The sequence below is a fragment of the Stegostoma tigrinum genome, chromosome 18 (assembly GCF_030684315.1).
Source record: "Stegostoma tigrinum isolate sSteTig4 chromosome 18, sSteTig4.hap1, whole genome shotgun sequence".
Lineage (NCBI taxonomy): Eukaryota > Metazoa > Chordata > Chondrichthyes > Orectolobiformes > Stegostomatidae > Stegostoma > Stegostoma tigrinum.
This window is the reverse complement of record NC_081371.1, coordinates 20,728,843-20,748,435: the sequence shown is the minus strand read 5'-3', so window position 1 is coordinate 20,748,435 and position 19,593 is coordinate 20,728,843. Positions and strand designations below refer to the sequence as shown.

The 19,593-nt window shown below is 40.3% G+C and overlaps 1 protein-coding gene and 1 long non-coding RNA gene across 5 annotated transcripts in view; one reads left to right on the top strand and one right to left on the bottom strand.

The window, feature by feature from the left end:
• LOC125461165 (uncharacterized) overlaps positions 1 to 19,593 on the bottom strand; it is a 41,847-nt gene that overhangs the window by 4,332 nt on the left and 17,922 nt on the right. Inside the window, exon 2 of the long non-coding RNA XR_007249416.2 lies at positions 16,777 to 16,894. This is a non-coding gene — a long non-coding RNA (uncharacterized LOC125461165). The remainder of the gene's footprint in view (positions 1 to 16,776; positions 16,895 to 19,593) is intronic.
• Positions 1 to 19,593, top strand: part of rad52 (RAD52 homolog, DNA repair protein) — a 37,506-nt gene that overhangs the window by 6,002 nt on the left and 11,911 nt on the right. The window contains exons 2-9 of one of the 4 annotated variants that reach the window (XM_048549644.2): positions 310 to 411; positions 12,480 to 12,573; positions 13,439 to 13,506; positions 13,625 to 13,743; positions 14,610 to 14,685; positions 15,992 to 16,182; positions 17,313 to 17,491; positions 19,488 to 19,586. In XM_048549644.2, the coding sequence (XP_048405601.2) occupies positions 310 to 411; positions 12,480 to 12,573; positions 13,439 to 13,506; positions 13,625 to 13,743; positions 14,610 to 14,685; positions 15,992 to 16,182; positions 17,313 to 17,491; positions 19,488 to 19,586 (928 nt within the window). Of the gene's footprint in view, positions 1 to 309; positions 412 to 12,479; positions 12,574 to 13,438; positions 13,507 to 13,624; positions 13,744 to 14,609; positions 14,686 to 15,991; positions 16,183 to 17,309; positions 17,492 to 19,487; positions 19,587 to 19,593 lie in introns of all 4 variants that reach the window. The other 3 variants (XM_048549643.2, XM_048549646.2, XM_048549645.2) reach the window with 3 other exon arrangements.

Here is a 19,593-nt window from a genome sequence, read left to right as displayed (position 1 = left end):
TCCTTCACAAAGGAAATGGAAGGTGCCTATCAAGCATGTTACTTAACAATGTCTATTGCATCGGAGGCCAGCCAAGCAGGAATTATTGCATAGTAATCTGTCTCTAACCAAGGATAAAGAGGTCAGTTACAGTACCTGAATGCATTGAAGATTAATCTGTGGCAACTTTACATGCCAATCTGTGCTATTGTTTGCTAAGATATGAGGAAGTAGGAGCTCTCAGATTTCATGTTTTTAAAATGAGAACAGGTGCATGTACCAGTTGAACATATCAAATTAACAGTTTTTATGATGTCAACTCATTTGCAGTATCAGTACACAGCTGATGAATATCAGGCAATCCAGAATGCTTTGCAAAGGCGTTTGGGACCAGAATATATCAGCCAACGTCCAGCAGGTGGGGGACAAAAGGTAAATAACAGACCCTGGCTCCTGGTATCACCTGATCTGGAGGGAAGTCTTATGAGCAATTTTTGCTTTTACACAAGTATTGAGTTTCATTTTCTGTCTCTTCTTTTAACCTCCAGTTGAATATCACTAGACAGTAGTCATTTTAAATTTTTGAACAAATGTCTTATGATGAATCTGTAATATCATGGAACACAGATCTAGGTATACTATTTTATCTACGAAGTTTTCATAGATCTGGTATTTTGTGGAACAATATCATGATGTCCTTTCCCTATAGACAAATCCATTGTAATTCCCCAGTACTGTGTAAATTTTAGATTGTCCTGTCAGAAAATTTCACTAAGTATACAAGACTTGCCACCCAATGCAACTGAAATAACTGAACATGTAGTTCAAATAGTATTTCTTTTCAGGGCAGCATGGTGGCTCAGTGGTTAGCACTGCTGTCTCTCAGTGCCAGGGACCCAGGCTTGATTCCACCCTCGGACAACCGTGTATGAGGAGTGTGCAGATTCTCCTCATGTCTGCATGAGTTTACTCCGAGTGCTCCAATTTCCTCCTGCAGCCCAAAGATGTGCAGGGTAGGTGGAGTGGCCATGCTAAATTGCCCACAGTGTTCAGGGATGTTAGACATGGGGGGAAATGCAGGGGTAGGGTGCTGTTCGGAGGGATAGTGTGGACTTATTGGGCTGAATAGTCTGTTTGCACACTGCAGATCATCACAGAATCGCTATGCTGAAAAAGAAGGTATTAATGGAAAAAGATATCTGTACTTTATTCACAGATACAAGCTTACTAGTATACAAAACAGAGGTCCCACTTAAGCACTATTTTCATATTCAAAATGATTATGGCTGAATTATTTGTGTTTCAAATTCCACATTTACATCTATCCCCAATGACTCCTGATTCAATTGCCTAAGAAAAATCTATTCACCTGTGTCTTAAGTATTCATGATACCATCCTCACCCTGCTGTCTGCAAGAATTTCATAGAATCCTTACTGTTGAAGCAGGCCATTAAACCCATCTGGTCCACACTAACCCTCTGAAGAGTAAACCTCCCAGAAGCATCCCTGTAACTCTGCATTTCCCATGGCTAATCCACCTGCCCTGCACATTTCTGGACACTATGGGCAATTTAGCATGGCTAATCCACTTAAACAACACCTCTTTTGGACTGTAGAAGGAAACAGGAGCACAGAGGAAACCCACACAGACACAAGAATGTCTGTCTGTGTTGAGTCTGCACAGTTGCCTGAAGCTGGAATCAAATCCTGGCACTGCGAGATAGCGATGATAACCACAATGCCACTGTGCTGCCCTTTGACTCTGTCCTGGAGGATGATCTTTAATTTTAAAACAGTGTCTACCCCCTCCAAAGTTCTGGCTAATGCACAAAAGGAAACATCCTTTGGACGCCCACCTCATTTAGATCATTTAGTATGTTATTCACTTCAATACACCCCTCACTCTTCTAAACTCCAGTGGCAACAAGTTCAGCTTGTCCAACCTATCTGCGTAAGATAACCTGTTTATTTTGGGTATCAATCTAGCAAACCTGCTGTGAAGTATGAGAGCAAAATTGCATGCAGTGTTTTTAAAATGTGGTCACAGCAATTCCTTGTATAACTGAATCATAATTTCCTGATGTTTGTGTTCCATCCCTTCTGTAATAAACCCTCATTGGCCCCATTAGCCTCCTTAATTCTACTGTATTTTCATATCAATCTTTTGTGACTCGTAGACTAAACGTCTAAATCCCTTTGCAAAACAGGCTTCTACAGTTGTTCTCCATTTAAGTACAACATCTTGTTTCATTCTGCCGAAGTGAACAGCTTCATATTTTCCCAGATTTTGGCTCGTGTACTCACCCTATCTATATCCAAGTGCAATTTCCTTCTATCTTCACAATATGCTTTCTTTCTTGTGTTGCAGTCTACAGATGTAACTACCATACCTATTGCTTTCTCCATCTTTTGTAATTTATGTAAATTGTGAAAAGCACAGATCCTTGTGGGACTCCATTCATCACAATCCAACAAAGACCCATTTATTTGTACTTGGGTCTGCCGACCTTCACTTCTGTGCATTACCCATGAAAAAAATGAACATTTATTTCCCAAAATAATGTTTTGCTGTGGCACACTATCAAATGCCTTCTGGAATTTTAAGTAAAGCATGTCCCTGGGCACCCTTTATTCACAGCATGTATTCATCCTTCAAAGAGCACCCAGTAAATTGGTGAAATGTGACTTTCATGTTAAAAGTATTGCTTACTCTTCCTGATCACCTTGTGGCTTTTTCTCTTGGTGCACAGCTATAATCTCTTTAATGATCAACTCTAATGACTTCCCCATGACATATCAGCCAGGACTCATGATAATTTCCTGTTTTCTGCCTTCCTCCCTTCTTGAATAGGATGTTATGAATTGCTACTTTCCAATGCAATAGAATCTGTCTTGAATCTGGGGATTTTGAAAATTAACACCAACACATCATCTACCTCATGAGCAGCTTCTTTTTAAGATCCTAATGTAGGCCATTTGGTCTTGAAATTTCCATCTTAGATTTGCTTTGGACTGCGTGTATGGTGATAATTTCAAGCTCCTTTGTACCTTACACTTTCTGATTTACAGTTATTAGCCAAATGATTTCTGTATTCTCTAATGGTAAAGCAAAATATCTGTTCACTTTATTTACGACTAACACTGATCTCTCTCTCTACAGGGTAGGCACTTGCTTTCTTTTTCCTTTTTAAACCCCTGTAGAATTTATATTTTTCACACTCTTAACTAATGTCGCCTCATTCTTACTACTTCCTCCTGATTAACATTTTAGTTAGTCTGTCGTACTATGTTACATCTGACCTGTCCCTCATCTGTCTGCAGTTGCATGCTTTCTTCTCTTCCATTTGATCCAACAATTCGTTTTGATCTGCTTTAAATGCTGTGCGCATTAAAGTACAGAGCCTTTAAAGTTTTTTGGGGTTTTTACCTTCTGTAACTTTCTTTGGTATGTTCCTACGTTTATTCACTTTGCCTTTTCCTAATGTTCTCTGATCTTATTTCCTATATTACTGTTTTCTTATCTCATGTCTACTCTTAATAAAACATCTTTCTACGTTTACTCCCTTCACTGTATAGTTTAAAACCTCCTAGACCTCTTTACTTACGTGATTCACAAGAATGCCAGCCCCAGCACAGGTGTCGTATTGGTACGGCCACCATTGTCACCAATACTGGTGCCTGTGGCCCAAAAAACTAAAATCCACCTTTTCCCCACCAGTCTTTGAGCGCTCTATTGCAACTTTTGATTGTTGCTCCTCAACTTTTTTTCTTCTCCTCCCATTTAGTATGTTGAACAAGTATTCCTGCTTTACTGGGCATTTTAGCAATACCAAAATTTTGCTGCAATCAGTGAAAAGTAGCTCTGATCTTAAGGTTACATGCATGCTTCAGCCCTAAATTCTATGAAGTCCTGTCACTTTAAACATTTTGTTTTCATTTGCTGTTGCCTTAAACAGCAAGAGATTAATCATTTCCCCTGTCCTCTTGAAACCACTGTACGTGAATGCAAGTAGAAATATTGCAGCTGCCAAACTCCTCCAATACTTTGAACATAATGCAGCATTTTGTTTGACTAGAACTAGAAGTGTATTTCAACTAATGAGAACTTTAGAACCTAAAAAGCTTATTTCAACTGAGATAATGTTACATCTTTGTTTTCACTGTGCTGTTCCTTTTAATCGTGTTTGCCAATTTGGAGTAGTGAGACCCTGTCTCAGATTTCGGTCACAAAAGACTCCGATGCTGCATTAAAGAGCTGGGTCTGCGTTTACCAACAGTACTAGAAACTGGCCACTAGATGCTGCTTGGAACATGTTGGTTGCTTTCACAATGACAACCCTTGTTTTCTATCAAATTTCTATTTCTACTTGTAATTTTTGTTAAAACAATATTTCTCAACTTCAGAAATGAACTCCCTCCTCCTGTTGATCTTTTCTCTATGCATTTGCCCTATGTCACCTCTCTGGTCTTCCTACTTGAAACAATGTTTAATAACTACTTCCACCTCCCTCATGCCCACTTGTAGTTTTCTCTTTTTAAAAAAACGTACAAAACTTCTGCCCTGCTATTTGTACATTGTCCATCTAAATGTGTCTCATTTAGTTTCAAGCTGCCTATCTTCGTTGATAGTTTAGGATTTGTTCTCCTTCACTTTTTCATGGTGCTGCTTTTTCTTGCCTTTCACCTTTTTAGTACTGACTATAGTCACACACCTGACAGTGACATTGTGTTCCACTGTCTGAAACTCTGTTCTGCCCAACTGTCCTTTAACTGCAAAGTTCAAGTTCTCTGTTGCTACTTTAGTGGTTGGTAGCCTTCTAATGTATTGCTGTTTGAGTGATTGACTGACAAGTGGTTGATTATGCTCCCCAATACATGCTAATACTTCTATTTTGTTTTCCAAGAAAATAGAAATACATGCTGAACTGAAATCAAACTTGACAACGAACTGAAAATCTCTGTACATTTAGATTTTTAAATTGTTTACTGCACTGTTCACCTATCTCTGTCCAGTGATATTGTAATAAAGTTTTGTTTATAATTTAATACAAAATCTTTAACTTTCAACACTCATCGCTCCTCAGTCCCTAAATTGCACAATCTTATATCTTTACTCCACTTTGCGTGCCCTATATCTTCTGATTCCTACTTGTCATTTCCCATGATTTTTACTGGTCTTATTCTTTTGTGTTTTGCTTTTGGATTTTACACTGACTATGTCCAGCATACCCGTAATCTATAGAATCTAACATTTTCATGTAATCCAGTTTAAATCTAATCATCCTCTGACCTAACTTATCTTTTTATAAACAGACATTGAAGGCAAAACAAAGTTAAAGTTAACTTTTTGCAGGTCACTGGTTTAGGTCTCAATTGGAATGTTAAGCCAAAAAAAAACTCTTAAGACATTTTTTAAGATTTTCTCAGACAATTTGTTATCAGAAACTCCTTTTTATTCTCTCAAACCATGGCAGAATATAGACATTGAAAAGGAGAATTAGAATAATTAATCCGTATCCACAATAATCAGCACTCTCCATTAAACCTAAAGCCACAAAACAAGGAAAACTTTTGATTTCTTAGACATTCCTACTTAACTTTTGTGTGCACAAAAGCCATCAACTGAAGCGCACTTTCAACAGGCTGAGAGGTCACCAGGAATCAGGACGGAAATCAGAAACCCCAGTGCTGCTGTTTGCCCTCTCATACCGCTGTCCCAAGCCTTGTAGGTTACAGATAATACTTTATACACCACATGTACAAAAAGCTCAAGATTTTAAACACACAGTTACATTTAAATCAGAGATACTATGGAAGAAAAGTTAACAATGTTTATTAAAGTCAAGTACACTCCATTTTCCCCACAGTAAGTCGTGGACATGTACTCTTGAGATAACGATTCTATACTAATGTGTGATGAATTCATTGCCTGAGAAATTGAAGTTTTCTTGGCTCTTTCTCAGTAGCTGAGTACTCCTTTTAAATGATGACATGTTTTCTGTTGCTCTTCGCAGCTTTCCTCCTAGCCTTTTGCAGATTCTGCTTTACATGCAGCCCTTCTCCAAACAACTGAGCAGCTTGCCTCTCTTTGACACATACACACAATTTGCAACCTTCTTCATAGATTCTGACCATTCTACTTGCTTTGGTTGCCCTCTGTGGTTGAATTTCTGATTATTTGGGGTATTTCGAGGTTTGTGATGTGCCTGTGCATGACAAGCTCATTGTAGGAAAATGTCAAGACTTCTAGAAGTCATACAAGAGATTTACCAGACTCCTACGGCATGAGAAATTTGTTAGATGGATTGGAATAGCTGAGATCTTTTTTCATAAAACAGGAAATCTCAAGGGATTGACCAATTCATCATGAAATGGGTGTGTTGGCAAGACTAATATTCACGTTGCTAACCCCTCCTTACTTTTGAAGAATCTGCACTCCACCTAAGTGAAGAACTGACAAAGTAGGTTACACAACAGTTGGTACACCAAGGCACATGAAAAATGAGGGTGGAAAGTGAGAGATTCTTGTCGAAGACTATTTGGTGTAGATATGTCTGCTCCACTGCTCGGGAAGGGGTTCCAGGACTTCCTTTGATGAAATTGCCATTGTATGTATGGTGTGTGCCTTGCATGATTACTCCACCTCCCAACTTTTCCCAAGTGCTTCAGAGATAATGGGAACTGCAGATGCAGGAGAATCTGCGATAACAAAGTGTGGAGCTGGATGAACGAACACAGCAGGCCAAGCAGCATCTTGGGAGCACAAAAGCTGATGTTTCGGGCCTAGACCTAGATCAGAAAAGGTGGGTGGGGAGAGGATTCTGCAATAAATAGGGAGAGAGGGGCAAGTGGACCGAAGAGTATGAGTGGGAAGGTAGGGAGGGGATAGGTCAGTCTGGGGAGGACAGACAGGTCAAGGGGCGGGATGAGGTTAGTAGGTAGGAAATGGAGGTGTGGCTTGAGGTGGGGAGGGGAGATTTTGAAGCTTGTGAAATCCACATTGATACCATTGGGCTGCAGGGTTCCCAAGCGGAATAAGAGTTGCTGTTCCTGCAACCTATGGTGGCATCATTATGGCACTGCAGGAGGCCCAGGATGGACATCCCATCTAAGGAATGGGAGGGGGTGTTGAAATAGTTCGCAACTGGGAGGTGCAATTGTTTATTGCAAACCGAGCATACGTGTGCTGCAAAGCGGTCCCCAAGTCTCCGCTTGGTTTCCTCAATGTAGAGGAAGCCACAACGGGTACAGCGAATGCAGTATACCACATTGGTGGATGTGCAGGTGAATATCTGCTTGATGTGGAAAGTCATCTTGGGGGCTGGGATGGGGGTGAAGGAGGTGGTGTAGGAGCAAGTGTAGCACTTCCTGCGGTTGCAGGGGAAAGTGCCGGGTATGGTGGGGTTGGAGGGGAGTGTGGAGTGGACAAGGGAGTCCCGGAGAGAGTGGTCTCTCCAGAAGGCAGCCAAGGGTGGGGATGGAAAAAATGTCTTTGGTGATGGGATCAGATTGTAGATGGCAGAAGTGTTGGAGGATGGTGCATTGTATACGGAGGTTGGTGGGGTGGTATGTGAGGACTAGGGGGATTCTCTTTAGGCAGTTATTGCAGGGGTGGGGTGTGAGGGATGAGTTGTGGGAAATGCGGGAGACAGGGTCAAGGGCGTTCTTTACCACCGTGGGGGTGAAGTTGTGCTCCCTGAAGAACAAGGACATCTGGGATGTACGGGAGTAGAATGCCTCATCCTGGGAGCAGATGTGGCGGAAGCAAAGAATTAGGAATAGGGGATGGAATTTTTGCAGGAAGGTGGGTGGGAGGAAGTATATTCCAGGTAGCTGTGGGAGGCAGTGGGCTTAAAATGGACATCGGACCCGTTGTGGCTCCTCTACATTGGGGAAACCAAGCGGAGGCTTGGGGACCGCTTTGCAGAACACCTCCGCTCGGTTCGCAATAAACAACTGCACCTCCCAGTCACAAATTATTTCAACACCCCCTCCCATTCCTTAGACGACATGTCCATCCTGGGCCTCCTGCAGTGCCATAATGATGCCACCCGTAGGTTGCAGGAACAGCAACTTGTATTCCGCTTGGGAACCCCGCAGCCCATTGGGCTACAATGTGGATTTCACCAGCTTCAAAATCTCCCCTTGTCTTAACACCGCTCCCCCCCCCCCCCCCACCCCCGACATCCCAGCTCGTCCCCGCCTCCCTAACCTGTTCTTCCCCTCACCTATTCCCCCCCGCTCCCACCTCAAGCTGCACCTCCATTTCCTACCTACTAACCTCATCCCAACCCCTTACCTGTCCGTCCTCCCCCGACTGACCCATTCCCTCCCTACCTCCCCACCCATACTCTCCTCTCCCCCTATCTTTTCCTCTATCCATCTTCGGACCATCTCCCCCTCTGTCTATTTATTTCAGAACCCTCTCCCCATCCCCCTTTTCTGATGAAGGGTCTGGGCCCGAAACGTCAGCTTTTGTGCTCCTAAGATGCTGCTTGGCTTGCTGTGTTCATCCAGCTCCACATTTTGTTTTCCCAAGAGCTTACCCCCTCTCTCTCAGTAACGGAGGTTGAGAATTTGGAAGATACTATCAAAGAAGTCTTGCAGTACATGTTATAGAGTCATACAGCATAGAAACAGAACTTCTGTTCCACATCATCCATGCTGACCAAGTTTCCCATACGAAATGAGTCCCACTTACGTGTTTGAAACATAGTCCGAAGTACTTTCTCTGGCAGTTTATTCCACGTACAAACCACCATCCCTGGAAAAAGTCGGGCCTCTGGTCCCTTTTTTGTTTTTTCCCCCTCGCCTTTAAAAATATGCTGCCATTTTTGAACTCCGTAACCTTTGGCAAATACTTTTTTTTTAAATTCCCCTTATCTGTCTCTCATAATTTTATAAACCTCAATCGCCTACATTCCAGTGCGATATAAAGCAGAGTTCTTCCCCTCTTCCCCACTCACTTCTGCCCAAAATTAAAACCAAAGCACCCTTCCCCACACACTAAATAGTGTGAAAAGTGGTGTAACCTGCTTTTCAGAAACTTCTAGTGGTTACATAAGATAAATTCCTGACACTCACTCCCAAAATCAAGTAACAATTTATCAGATTCTAGAAGTTTTGATGAATTTGTTCATTATTAACAAACAGAATAAATCCCTTTTAACTATTCCTGAATAAAGCAAGATTCTGTGGTGTGCTATTCCAGTAAATACAAGTCCTGCTTACATATATAAAGACAAACTAATCTCTCAAAATAACATCCAGATTATGTCTTTTCGAATGTTCTACGCTTTATCTGGTTCTTCTGTCAGGAACTAGACATTGTACCGTTATTTAGATAGTCTCCTCTAAAATTTAGAGAAGCTGCTGTGAGCAATTCTCTTGAGAGCAAAGGGCCATCAACTTTGGCTGATAGCTAGTTCTGAGGCTTTTTTTGTCCAACTGCCCCCTTCTTTTATACCCTTTATTTCTTACAATAGAATTGGTCTTATGTTGTCAAAACCATGAGATTTAAGTTTAAGTAGCTAAGTAATTTGAACCAGGCACTTGAATAAATTCAAAAGCCTGTTGTCTTGGTGAAAACGGCTGCTTGGCCTCTAACTACAAGGCCGTTTGATACAAATGTTTCAATGTGGGTGCTCTGTGTACTTGGAAACTTTTAAAGCTGCTGCTCAGACTTCCATTTTAAATGTCTAAGCACAAGAAAAAAATTCTTTTAGAGACCGTGCAATGCTTTTCCTCTCCCAGCACTTTACACCAAATTCTAACTTCTGCCTCCTGATCGACAAGTACTCTACCAACTTTACAAATGAAAAAAGTCCCAACCTATCTAGACGCTTGTTTTATAACTCATCCCTTCCAGTCTTGGCAACACCCTGGTATATCTTTTCTGAACCCTCCCAATTTAATAATATCCTTCCTATATCAGGGTGACCAAAGTTGTACACAATACTCTTAAACGTGCCCTCACCAATCTCAACATGATGTCCCAACTCCTTTACTCAATGTTCTGAGCAATGAGGGCAATTGTGCTAAATGCCACTTAACCACCTGGTCTACCTCTAATGCAACTATATGTACCTGAACCCCTAGGTCTCTTTGTTTTGACAGCACTCCCCAGGACCCTACCACTAAGTGTATAATTCCTGCCCTCCTTTGTTTTACCAAAATGCTACACCTCACATTTATCCAATTTAAACATCAGATACTTCAGCAACTTGTAAGCGAGTCTTGGATAGGCACATGGAGGATAGTAAAATGCAGGGTAGATTGTGCCGACCTATTATCCTACTAAGATCAATGTCACGGGCTGAAGGTCCTGTACTGTGCTGCCCTGTTCTATTTTCTTAAACTCAATCTGCCTTCCTCAGCCTATTGGCCCAATTGATCAAGATCCTTTAGTAATCTTGGATAACCTTCCCCATCTACTGTAACACCAATTCTGGTGTCCCCCACAAGCTTAACAAGCATGCTTCCTAAATTCTCATCAAATCATTAATATAAATGATGACAACAGTGGACCCAGCACTGATCCCTGCAGAACACACTGGTCTCAGGCCTCCACTGCCAATCTCTCTCTCTGTCTTCAAGCCAGTTTTGTATCAAATTGACAAGCTCTTCCTGAATCCCATGTGATGTAGCTTTACTAAAGTCCATATGGTCCACACTGCTGTGACTGCCATTTGGTGAAGGGACTAAATATCACTAGGTTTGTCTGTTTTGTCAGAATGTCATCTGTTTTGTCCTGGATGCTGCGGCTGGAAGTGAACTCTGCCACACAAGCTTTATATCATTTCTGACTTGTGTGGTGTAGATAGCGAATAGGCTTCATGGAGTCCATTGAGTTCCATGCTTCAGATTTCCAGTGTTCAATCTGCTTTTTGTAGCCACGGTATTCATATGTCTAGTCCAGTTAAGTTCTGGGCAATGGTAATTCCAGGCTGTTGTTGGTAGGACAATTGAATGTCACGGAAAAATTACTTTTCTCTTTTTGGAGATGGTCTTAACTTTGCATTTGTGTAGTATGGATTGTCGTTGCCATGTATTAGCCAAAGCGTGAACGTTGATCATGACTGAAAATTCTGCAGTGGTCAGCAGACATCTCCAAGGTAGACAAACAGGAGGCTGAAAGAACATAGCAAGCCAGGCAGCATTTGGAGGAAAGGAGAAGTAAATGTTTTGGTTATTATCCTTCTACAGGTTTAGGTGTGGGGGAGGAGGCTGTTAGTGGAATGGTGGTGAAAGGTGGACACCAGTACACTCTCTCTCTGATCGAGGGAAGATCATTGAAATTAGATGTTAGGCCTAAGACTATCCCAAAGACCTCTTGTAATAATGTACCAGAACTGAGACAATTGTCTTGAACAGCTACAAACGTTTTCCCCGATTTTCCAATGACTCCAGTTTGGCGAAGCTATCTTCGTATTGCTGTTAACTGCTGCCTTGATGTCAAGTACAGTCTTGCCTCCCACTGGAATTCAACTTTCTTCTTTCAATGTTGAACCAAGACTGGCAAGAGCCAGGTGGCCTTGGTGGGACCTAAATTGAGCGTGGGCAAATGAACTGTAGTTTCTGTTGCATGTGAACACAGCTTGTGACATCTTCCATCGTTTTGCTAATTGAGAGTAGTGAGGTGCATTGGATTTGGGTGCACATCTAATCCCCCTGTTAGAATTATCCTTTATTTCATATTACCATTGTTGGCTTTTCCTACCAAACTGGATCACTACATATTTAACTTAAGTTTCCAGAGTTCTGTTGTAATCTCCTTACCCTGACACTTGCAGTGTCTGCACCACTGTGGCTACTGAGTTTTTTTGCACTATTTCTCTCTCTCCCTCCCCCCCCCCCCGTGTTGTCCCCCAAGAGACATCATCTCCATCCTTCCTATTACTTGCAGCCAGAAGGTTTCCTTATATCACTCATTGTGTTCATCATCTATTTTATTACATTCCCATAAAATAGACTCCTACTCACTCTGCCTCCTGCCAAATTTTGATGTACTCACCTGTATCCTGTCAGTTTTTTCCTCCAACCTCTGATTGCCTCAACTCTGCACTTCATTACTACTGTAACATCATGTTATCTGCTTTGTTCATAAATCAAGCAGTTCTATGATTGCAAATGACATCTGTTGCCTCTCTATATGCTGCTGAAAGAACCTTTGTATTTCCTGTAGCAAAGAAAAAATTCAGGGTGAGCGCTGCTGCTTCATTCCTCTGCCTCCTTCATGAATCAGCATATCCACTGCAGTAGCCTAGGGGAAATAATGCTTGATCAAATGTTAATAAAGTTTGCTCATGGGTGACCCTGCATTTATTCCCATCCATTTATTGTCCTTGAATTGAGATCCTTTTAAGCTAGTTTAGGAGGCTAAGAGTCAAACACGTCACTGGACCTGGAATCTGAGGTCTATTCCACAAATAAACAAAGTGTAAATATTCTCCCTATTTTGTTCAATTAACTTAATCTGTGCTGGTTGTTACATTGTCAGGTCTGCTACATTGAAGGTCACAGGATTGTCAACCTTGCTAATGAACTCTTTGGTTATAATGGATGGTCCCATTCTATCACACAACAAAGTGTTGGTGAGTTTATATTGCGATTGATTTTGATGGAAAAATGCTGTTTTTCGATAGAGGATTATTAGTTTCATGGATTGTTCAAGTCATTGCCACAATCAATTCTATTTTTAACCTTGTTCCCCAGTAGTATTAATGGATTGATTATCTAACTGGAGCACAGCCTAATTTTAGGTTTACTAAAGTAGACCTCAGATTCGAATTTCACACAACAAAATCCAGCTAATAATTAAAACTGTAATGCAACTACAGACATGGAACGGTTCTAGTTCTTGAGTGAAAATGCAATAGTTTCAATTGTTAAGTGCAATATCTTGAGCTTTAAAGTCACTTCTAGCTAGGTTGTAGGTTCAAGTCCTGTATCAGAACTTGAATATGACAATGCTGTACTACAATTGAGGGCATACTTCACTGCTGATTGCCATGATTCCAAAACTCCAGGGTAGATCTGTCCGTGTCTGTGTCCAGGACACCAATCTGATTTCCAAATTTGATCAGTAAATTACTGAAAAATGAATTTCGGGAGTCCACAATTTTTAAAACTGAATGTGACCTTAAAATTTTAGTACAGATTGCCTTCAATTAAACAAAGAGCAATAAAGTTTGTGTTGGTCTCCTGTTCAATCAAATAGCTGATTATCTCATTTCTGAAGAAGGATCCTGAACCAAAACATCAACTTTCCTGCTCATCTGAGACTGCCGGGCCTCCAGCTCCACACTGTTACCTTTTTTATTGTTTATCCTGGTTTGCTGGAAAGAAATTAGCTCGTATTTCTTGGATTACAAGAGGGAGCTGAAATGCTTTGGGACCAGTGATTGTGAAAGTTGCTTTTGCAAGCTTCTTTTAAATGAAATTACTTCTATGTTTCAGATTTTGTGGATCTCATTAATGGAAAATTTTATGTCGGCGTTAGTGCATTTGTTAAGGTCCAACTCAAGGTATGAACATTTATTTTTTAAAAATACAACATTTGTTTTACTTTTTGAATACAAAGGACAAATAACACTTCCTTGTTCATGGATGTAAAACTAAAGTTATTTTGTTTTTGAAAATCAGGATGGATCTTTCCATGAAGATGTTGGTTATGGAGTGAGTGAGGGACTGAAATCCAAGGCACTCTCTCTGGAGAAGGCCAGAAAGGAAGCAGTCACAGATGGATTGAAGCGATCTCTGAAGTATTTGACCTCGTACTTCTTTGTCATTTCACAACCGTTACTAGAATACTAGTAACTAACCTATTACTCAGTTCTATTTAGTTTGAATAGACCTGATATTTTCTGAAAGATGTTTTTATGTCCAAACCTGTCTCTCTAAGATTGAGGAGTTCATTTTATTCTTAGCTTGTGGTACTGATTTTCCCACCACCTCATTCTTTTTCACACTTTTTGTTGACTCCAGTAGTCTATGCATGTGTTGCAAGAGAGGTTTGATTGTGTTCCCTAGTGCCAAACTTGTAGTTCTGTGGTGTGCAGGCTTGTATGTCTAGTCTCCTCTGGAACTAAACGAATAGAACTTTTTAAAAAGTAGCAATTTACTTTTGTTAATCATTCCTGGGATGTGACACTTGGGCCGTATTTACAAACAGCACTGGATGTAAGTTTGCTGGCTTAGCTTGAAGGTTAGTTTTCAGATGTTTCATCACCATTCTCGGTATGAAATGTCTGAAAACTAACCTTCCAGCTCAGCGAGCAAACTCACATCCAGAACCTCAAGCTGAGCTACAAATCTTCTCAACTCACAAACAGCACTATTAGGATGAGAGTTGCTAGTTTCTGACCCTGGGATAGCTGCAAGTCAACAGTGGCACAAACAAAATGCTGGAAACGCTCAGCAGGTCTGGCCGCATCGTTGAAGAGAAAGGGGAATTAATGTTCTGGGTCTAGTCACCCTTCCTCAGAACTGGAAATCCAAATCATCAGGGTTTGGCTTGGAGGGGAACCTCCAGGTAGCACTGTTTACGTGCACCTGTGAACATCCTTCTAGCTGGTAGATGTTGGTTCACCATGAATGACAGAAGGTACATCATTATTTTGCTTTTCAGGTCCTTTGGCAATGTCTTGGGTAACTGTATTCTGGATAAAGAGTATCTACAACTAGTTAATAAACTACCCCGACAGGTGAGGATTTCAGACTTTCCATAATTGTGCTTACTGAGAAGTGCGGTTCCTGCCATAAGTGTGAATTGGATGTTATGTGCCTGCTTAATAGTTTGACTCTTGTTTCATATTCACCTCTTCTCAACCTGGTAACTCGGAATGCAGTTCATACAAGTTGATACATCGTTGATTTCTTCCCTTAAGAACATTTCTGAAGCAAAGAAGTATTTTTCAGACAACAGTTGCTATTTAGGTCAATGGCACTAACTCGCAAATCATACTTAATTAACTGAATTTAAATTCCACCAGGTCCCAGACCCCTGGCTTAGATCTCTCGCCTGCTAGACCAGCTATTCTATCATTTGCCTTAGTATGAAATACATTGGCCTTGCATAGAGATAAAAATATTGTTCTTGATTCCCAAGTCTTTCTTACTAGCAGTAAATCAAACATTCACAGTCAGCATTTACAGTTATCTACATTTTGACAGCTTTCGGAGACTTCAGTTACTCAGTGTAAACTCAGAGCCAACTGTTGTTGTCTGTAACTTATAAACAACTTGCAACATTGCATAGTGACTCAAGCTCTCAACATGCCAGAACACTTATTTAATCTGTTGAAACTCCGCTTGACATGACCATCCATTTAACCATAGACTATTCTAAACCATCAAAATTTTTAAAACCTCTAACAACTGTTACATTGTGCAGATGTTCACTTGATCAAATTTTGTAAATTTAAAATTTTTTTTTCCTGTACACCACTTTGCCATCTTCATAGGATGCATTTTTGCATGTATTATTTCAACTTTTCTATCAGAATAAGTTATCTGTAAGGAATAAGGCAAGGACAGCAAGTATATTAAACATTTTTCTGTCCTAAAGGCATTTCAATACCTTTTATGATAGAGATTTCTTAACACTAATTGCCCTTAATGTAATAACTTTTCTTTTGTTAGTCAACAGACTCTACTGGCTATCAGACTGTTTAGCTGCATAAGGTTGAGCAAGGTTCTGTCTTCCATAGTAGCATCAGTGTGCTGTATAATAAATCACAACAGGTTGTCAATTGGTCTTTATTCCTCCAAGCCCATCAATGCACACCTTTAATGGAGCCTTGTCAGAAAGAAGACTGCAGTTTTAAGCTGAGAATCGAAAGTACTCAACTTAAATGCTTTAGAAGCTAATCTTGGAATTGGAATATACGAAGATGTAAGGACTTTTGGCATGTTGGAACTACCACCATTTTGGAACAAAGTATATTGATTCATTTTACTTGTGTCTTGCATTAGTGTACATACATTAAGTTTCTTTCTCTTTTTGTTAAGCAATTAGATTATCAATTAGCTGACGCTAAAAGAAGGGACAATGAACCTTTAGTGCAGAAAGCCAGATACAGCAGCATGTTGCAGGCTCCGATCCAGCCTCTGCCTGGTCCTGCTTCACATTGGCCTCAAGATAAAGAAAAGTTAACTGAAAGGAAGGAAACTGTGGTACAAGAAAGTTTCAATTTCTCACGGTTGGTGTTTATCTACATTACAAACATTTCAAGTAACTAACAGATGAGATTGACTGACTTGTACTTTGATTGTCAAGTGTCTGATCATGCATTGCTGCCTATACTATCATTTTATGCCATCATAAGCACTGTCAACTACTGATAACTGAGTACTATTGTTCGTTATATGTGGGGAATCATCTGAATGTGTTGACTCCATCAGCAAACTAGATCTGTTTAGTTGTCTTTAGCAACTGTACCAGGCCTGAGTATAATCTTGCTCTGTTCTTTAAGCTTATGAAATCTGTTGCAATGTGACATCAATTGTTGATCTTGGAGGTAAATGAATGAAGAGGCATATAGTACAGTTGCATATTTACAATGTGAGAAAACAAGATAGATTGCATTAGTTGGCACTAAGTAATACGCAGTACTTCAATCACATCTGTTTGGAAATTCAACCAGCTTCCAAACTGGATGTCAGAGGTGGAATGTTTCTGCACCCTCTTGCATCCTTGTCCCCACCTGTGGATATTTCAATTTTTTAAAAAATATATGCAAGTCTGTTAGTGCAATTGTTGAGACAGCTTGTTCACAATACCAGCTGAGGCTGACCTTATGTCCCACTTGCCTAATCTTGCTTGAGACATGGTGGCCCTTGGGTTAAACTCTCAGGCAGTTGTCTCTAATGAGAGAGTTGTCCTGTGATCTTCTCGGGCTGTGGTAACAGTACCTGAAGACAAAAAACATTGACTGATAGTTAGATAGCAAATATCAGCCTTTTTTTTGAGATTGTAAAAAATTGTTCATCAACCCTATTACTTCTGGTATGCTGGGAATACAGTGGAGTACCTCTGTGCAGTGACTTGCAACATGGAGCCTCTGTTAGGCTGATATTCCTGATGTCTGCATGTTGCCATGCAGTTACCAGGAATCTCTACGCAAAAGGATAAAATCAAAGATGGTTATCACAAGAAAAACTACAAGACTAACCAAACTACCCTGCCACAAAATCAGCCTACATGTTAGGCCTATTGGACACTGCCATCCCCATTTGGCAATTTAACTTCTCTCTATAGGCCACTAGTTTATTCTCATTGGGGAGAGCAGAATCTTAAAATAATAATGTTGATTATACAATTGCACAGTAGAGACCACACCACTGACCACACAACCCTGCCACAGGAGCAGGAGTTGGATCCCACGTACCAACGGAAACTTCGACAGAAGCAACTCCAACAAGAGTTCAGAGAACAGATGGCAAAGAAAGGCAAGACACAACTACAGAACACTGACTGTTCCAGTGGAATACAAGCAAGCACCCACCCAGGTATCTAACGTCCAACCGTGCAAAAAGTACAAGCATACAAGCTGTCAAAAGCTACGTTTTTTTGAACAACTCAAAAATTGTCCCCTGTGAAGTAAGTCAAATTTTGCTTGTTCGAAATTGAATGCATTGATTTGATACAGCATATTGTTAGGTAAAAACTGTATATTCCCTTTAGTTGAATTCCATAATATGGAACGTATTTGCTGTAACTGAAAAACTTGGTACCTAAATAATCAGTGATTTCGAGCTTGAGTATTGCTGAAAATGTCTCGTTTTTGAAGCTTTTCATCTTGCACTCGGGATGATTCACAAAAATACCAAAGTAAGGGAAAAGTCCTATTTTATAATAGGAGTAGATTGTTTGACAAATGGACACTAGTAGAGGCTGCCACGCAAAATTCACCTGGTAATAATAACTAACAATTGATCTTGTTTAAATTTTAAACCAGACAGGTTCATTTTTAGTCAAGGCATAGTCTTTCACTGGTTATTTTAAGGCAATCACCTACCTTGTGAGGTTGAAACAGATAGTGTGTATACATTCTGTCTGCCAGCAGAGAACAAGGTACTGTGTATTAATATAACTCCCAGTACAAGCAAATATGCCACTGTTCTGGAGGAAATGTCATTTCACCAGAAACATTAACTGTTTCTTTTCTTCACATGCTGGCAGACCTGCTGAGCTTTTCCAGCAACTTTGTTACTGTGCCTCTAAGCTGGTGGTTGTGGTTTTGGCTTTGTCTAAATCATGACATAGATAAGCCTGCACAGTGGTTTACAAGAGGAAATTTGCCAGGCATTAAGATTTTACGTATTTGAAAGGGAAAATGGCTATTTAAAAGCACTATTGGCCCATTTGAAGGTGGAGAGTGGGGATATTGTCAATGACCATGGGGAAATGGTAGACATGCTGAATGATTATTTGCTTTAGTATTCACAGAAGAGGAGGCTTGGTGGTGGTGGTGGGGGGGAGGGAAGGAGGAGGAGGACTAATTTTATTTAGACCCTATCCCTGATCCTTTTAAGTCATCAATAAGAGGAATTTATGGAACTGAAGAGTGACAAATTTGAGTTCTGGCTTCTATCTGCTGTAACACATCCTTTTTCTGTAATTGGACAACCAAGCTGATTTTGTATCCACATTGCTACTGTGCTTATATACCATGACCTCCAAATTTTCTCAGGTCTACTGTATGGCACTGTGTCAGATGCTTTCAGTGGAAGCAGAGACAGTTTTCTCCTATTACTGTGGCCTGGCAGCAGCATCCTCTTCTATAGTGACAAATGCATAGTATTGATTTCATACCACTGCCATGCCCCCTTCTCTGGGCAAAATATCTTTGTCTCTAATTAGCCCTCTTCCTCCAGTGAACCACTTTTTTTTTTAAAAAAAGGACTATTTATATGTCTATGGGATTTTCCTTTGTCAGCTACTTTGCTCAATTTCTTTTTGCTTCTTTGCCTCCCTTGTAAATTTTTTTGGTATTTCTTTATACCATCTATTATAGCTTGATGTATGCTTGACAAAACAATTAGCCCTGTATCTGATTACTAAACAAGTGTGCAGCCTCTGATTTCAGCTCTAATTTTGAGCTTGTGGGATTGATAATAAGGTATTCAAGTGATTAATGAAACGGCCTGAAAAATTAATTTATAACACTGCACTGCATAGGATGCCAGAGCTTCTACCACATTTTATTGTTGTTCAGTTATGTCTTAAAGATACAGCAAAGTGCTTTGTACCCAAAAAACTTAGACACTGAAAATATTTAACTGACTTAGGGTATTTCAATTTATAACCATGTTTAAAAGTAGACTATTTTAAAATTCAGCATTCTCCAATAGAGAGACTTGGGACTTGATACAAGGAACACATACATGGGGAATCGGTTACAAATTTCCCACGTTCTTTTGGGTCTCCTCGATGCTTTGCTTTGTAAAGAACTGTCTTAATGCTTTTAATAGTATGTGCATACTTAAATTGTTTTCCTCCTAGTTATGGTGGCAGCAGAGAAGTCTAAATTAACACCACAGCTGAATCACAGCATACATGTCAGCTATGAAGAAAAGTTTGCTGAAGACAAATTCCTAGCTGGTAGGAT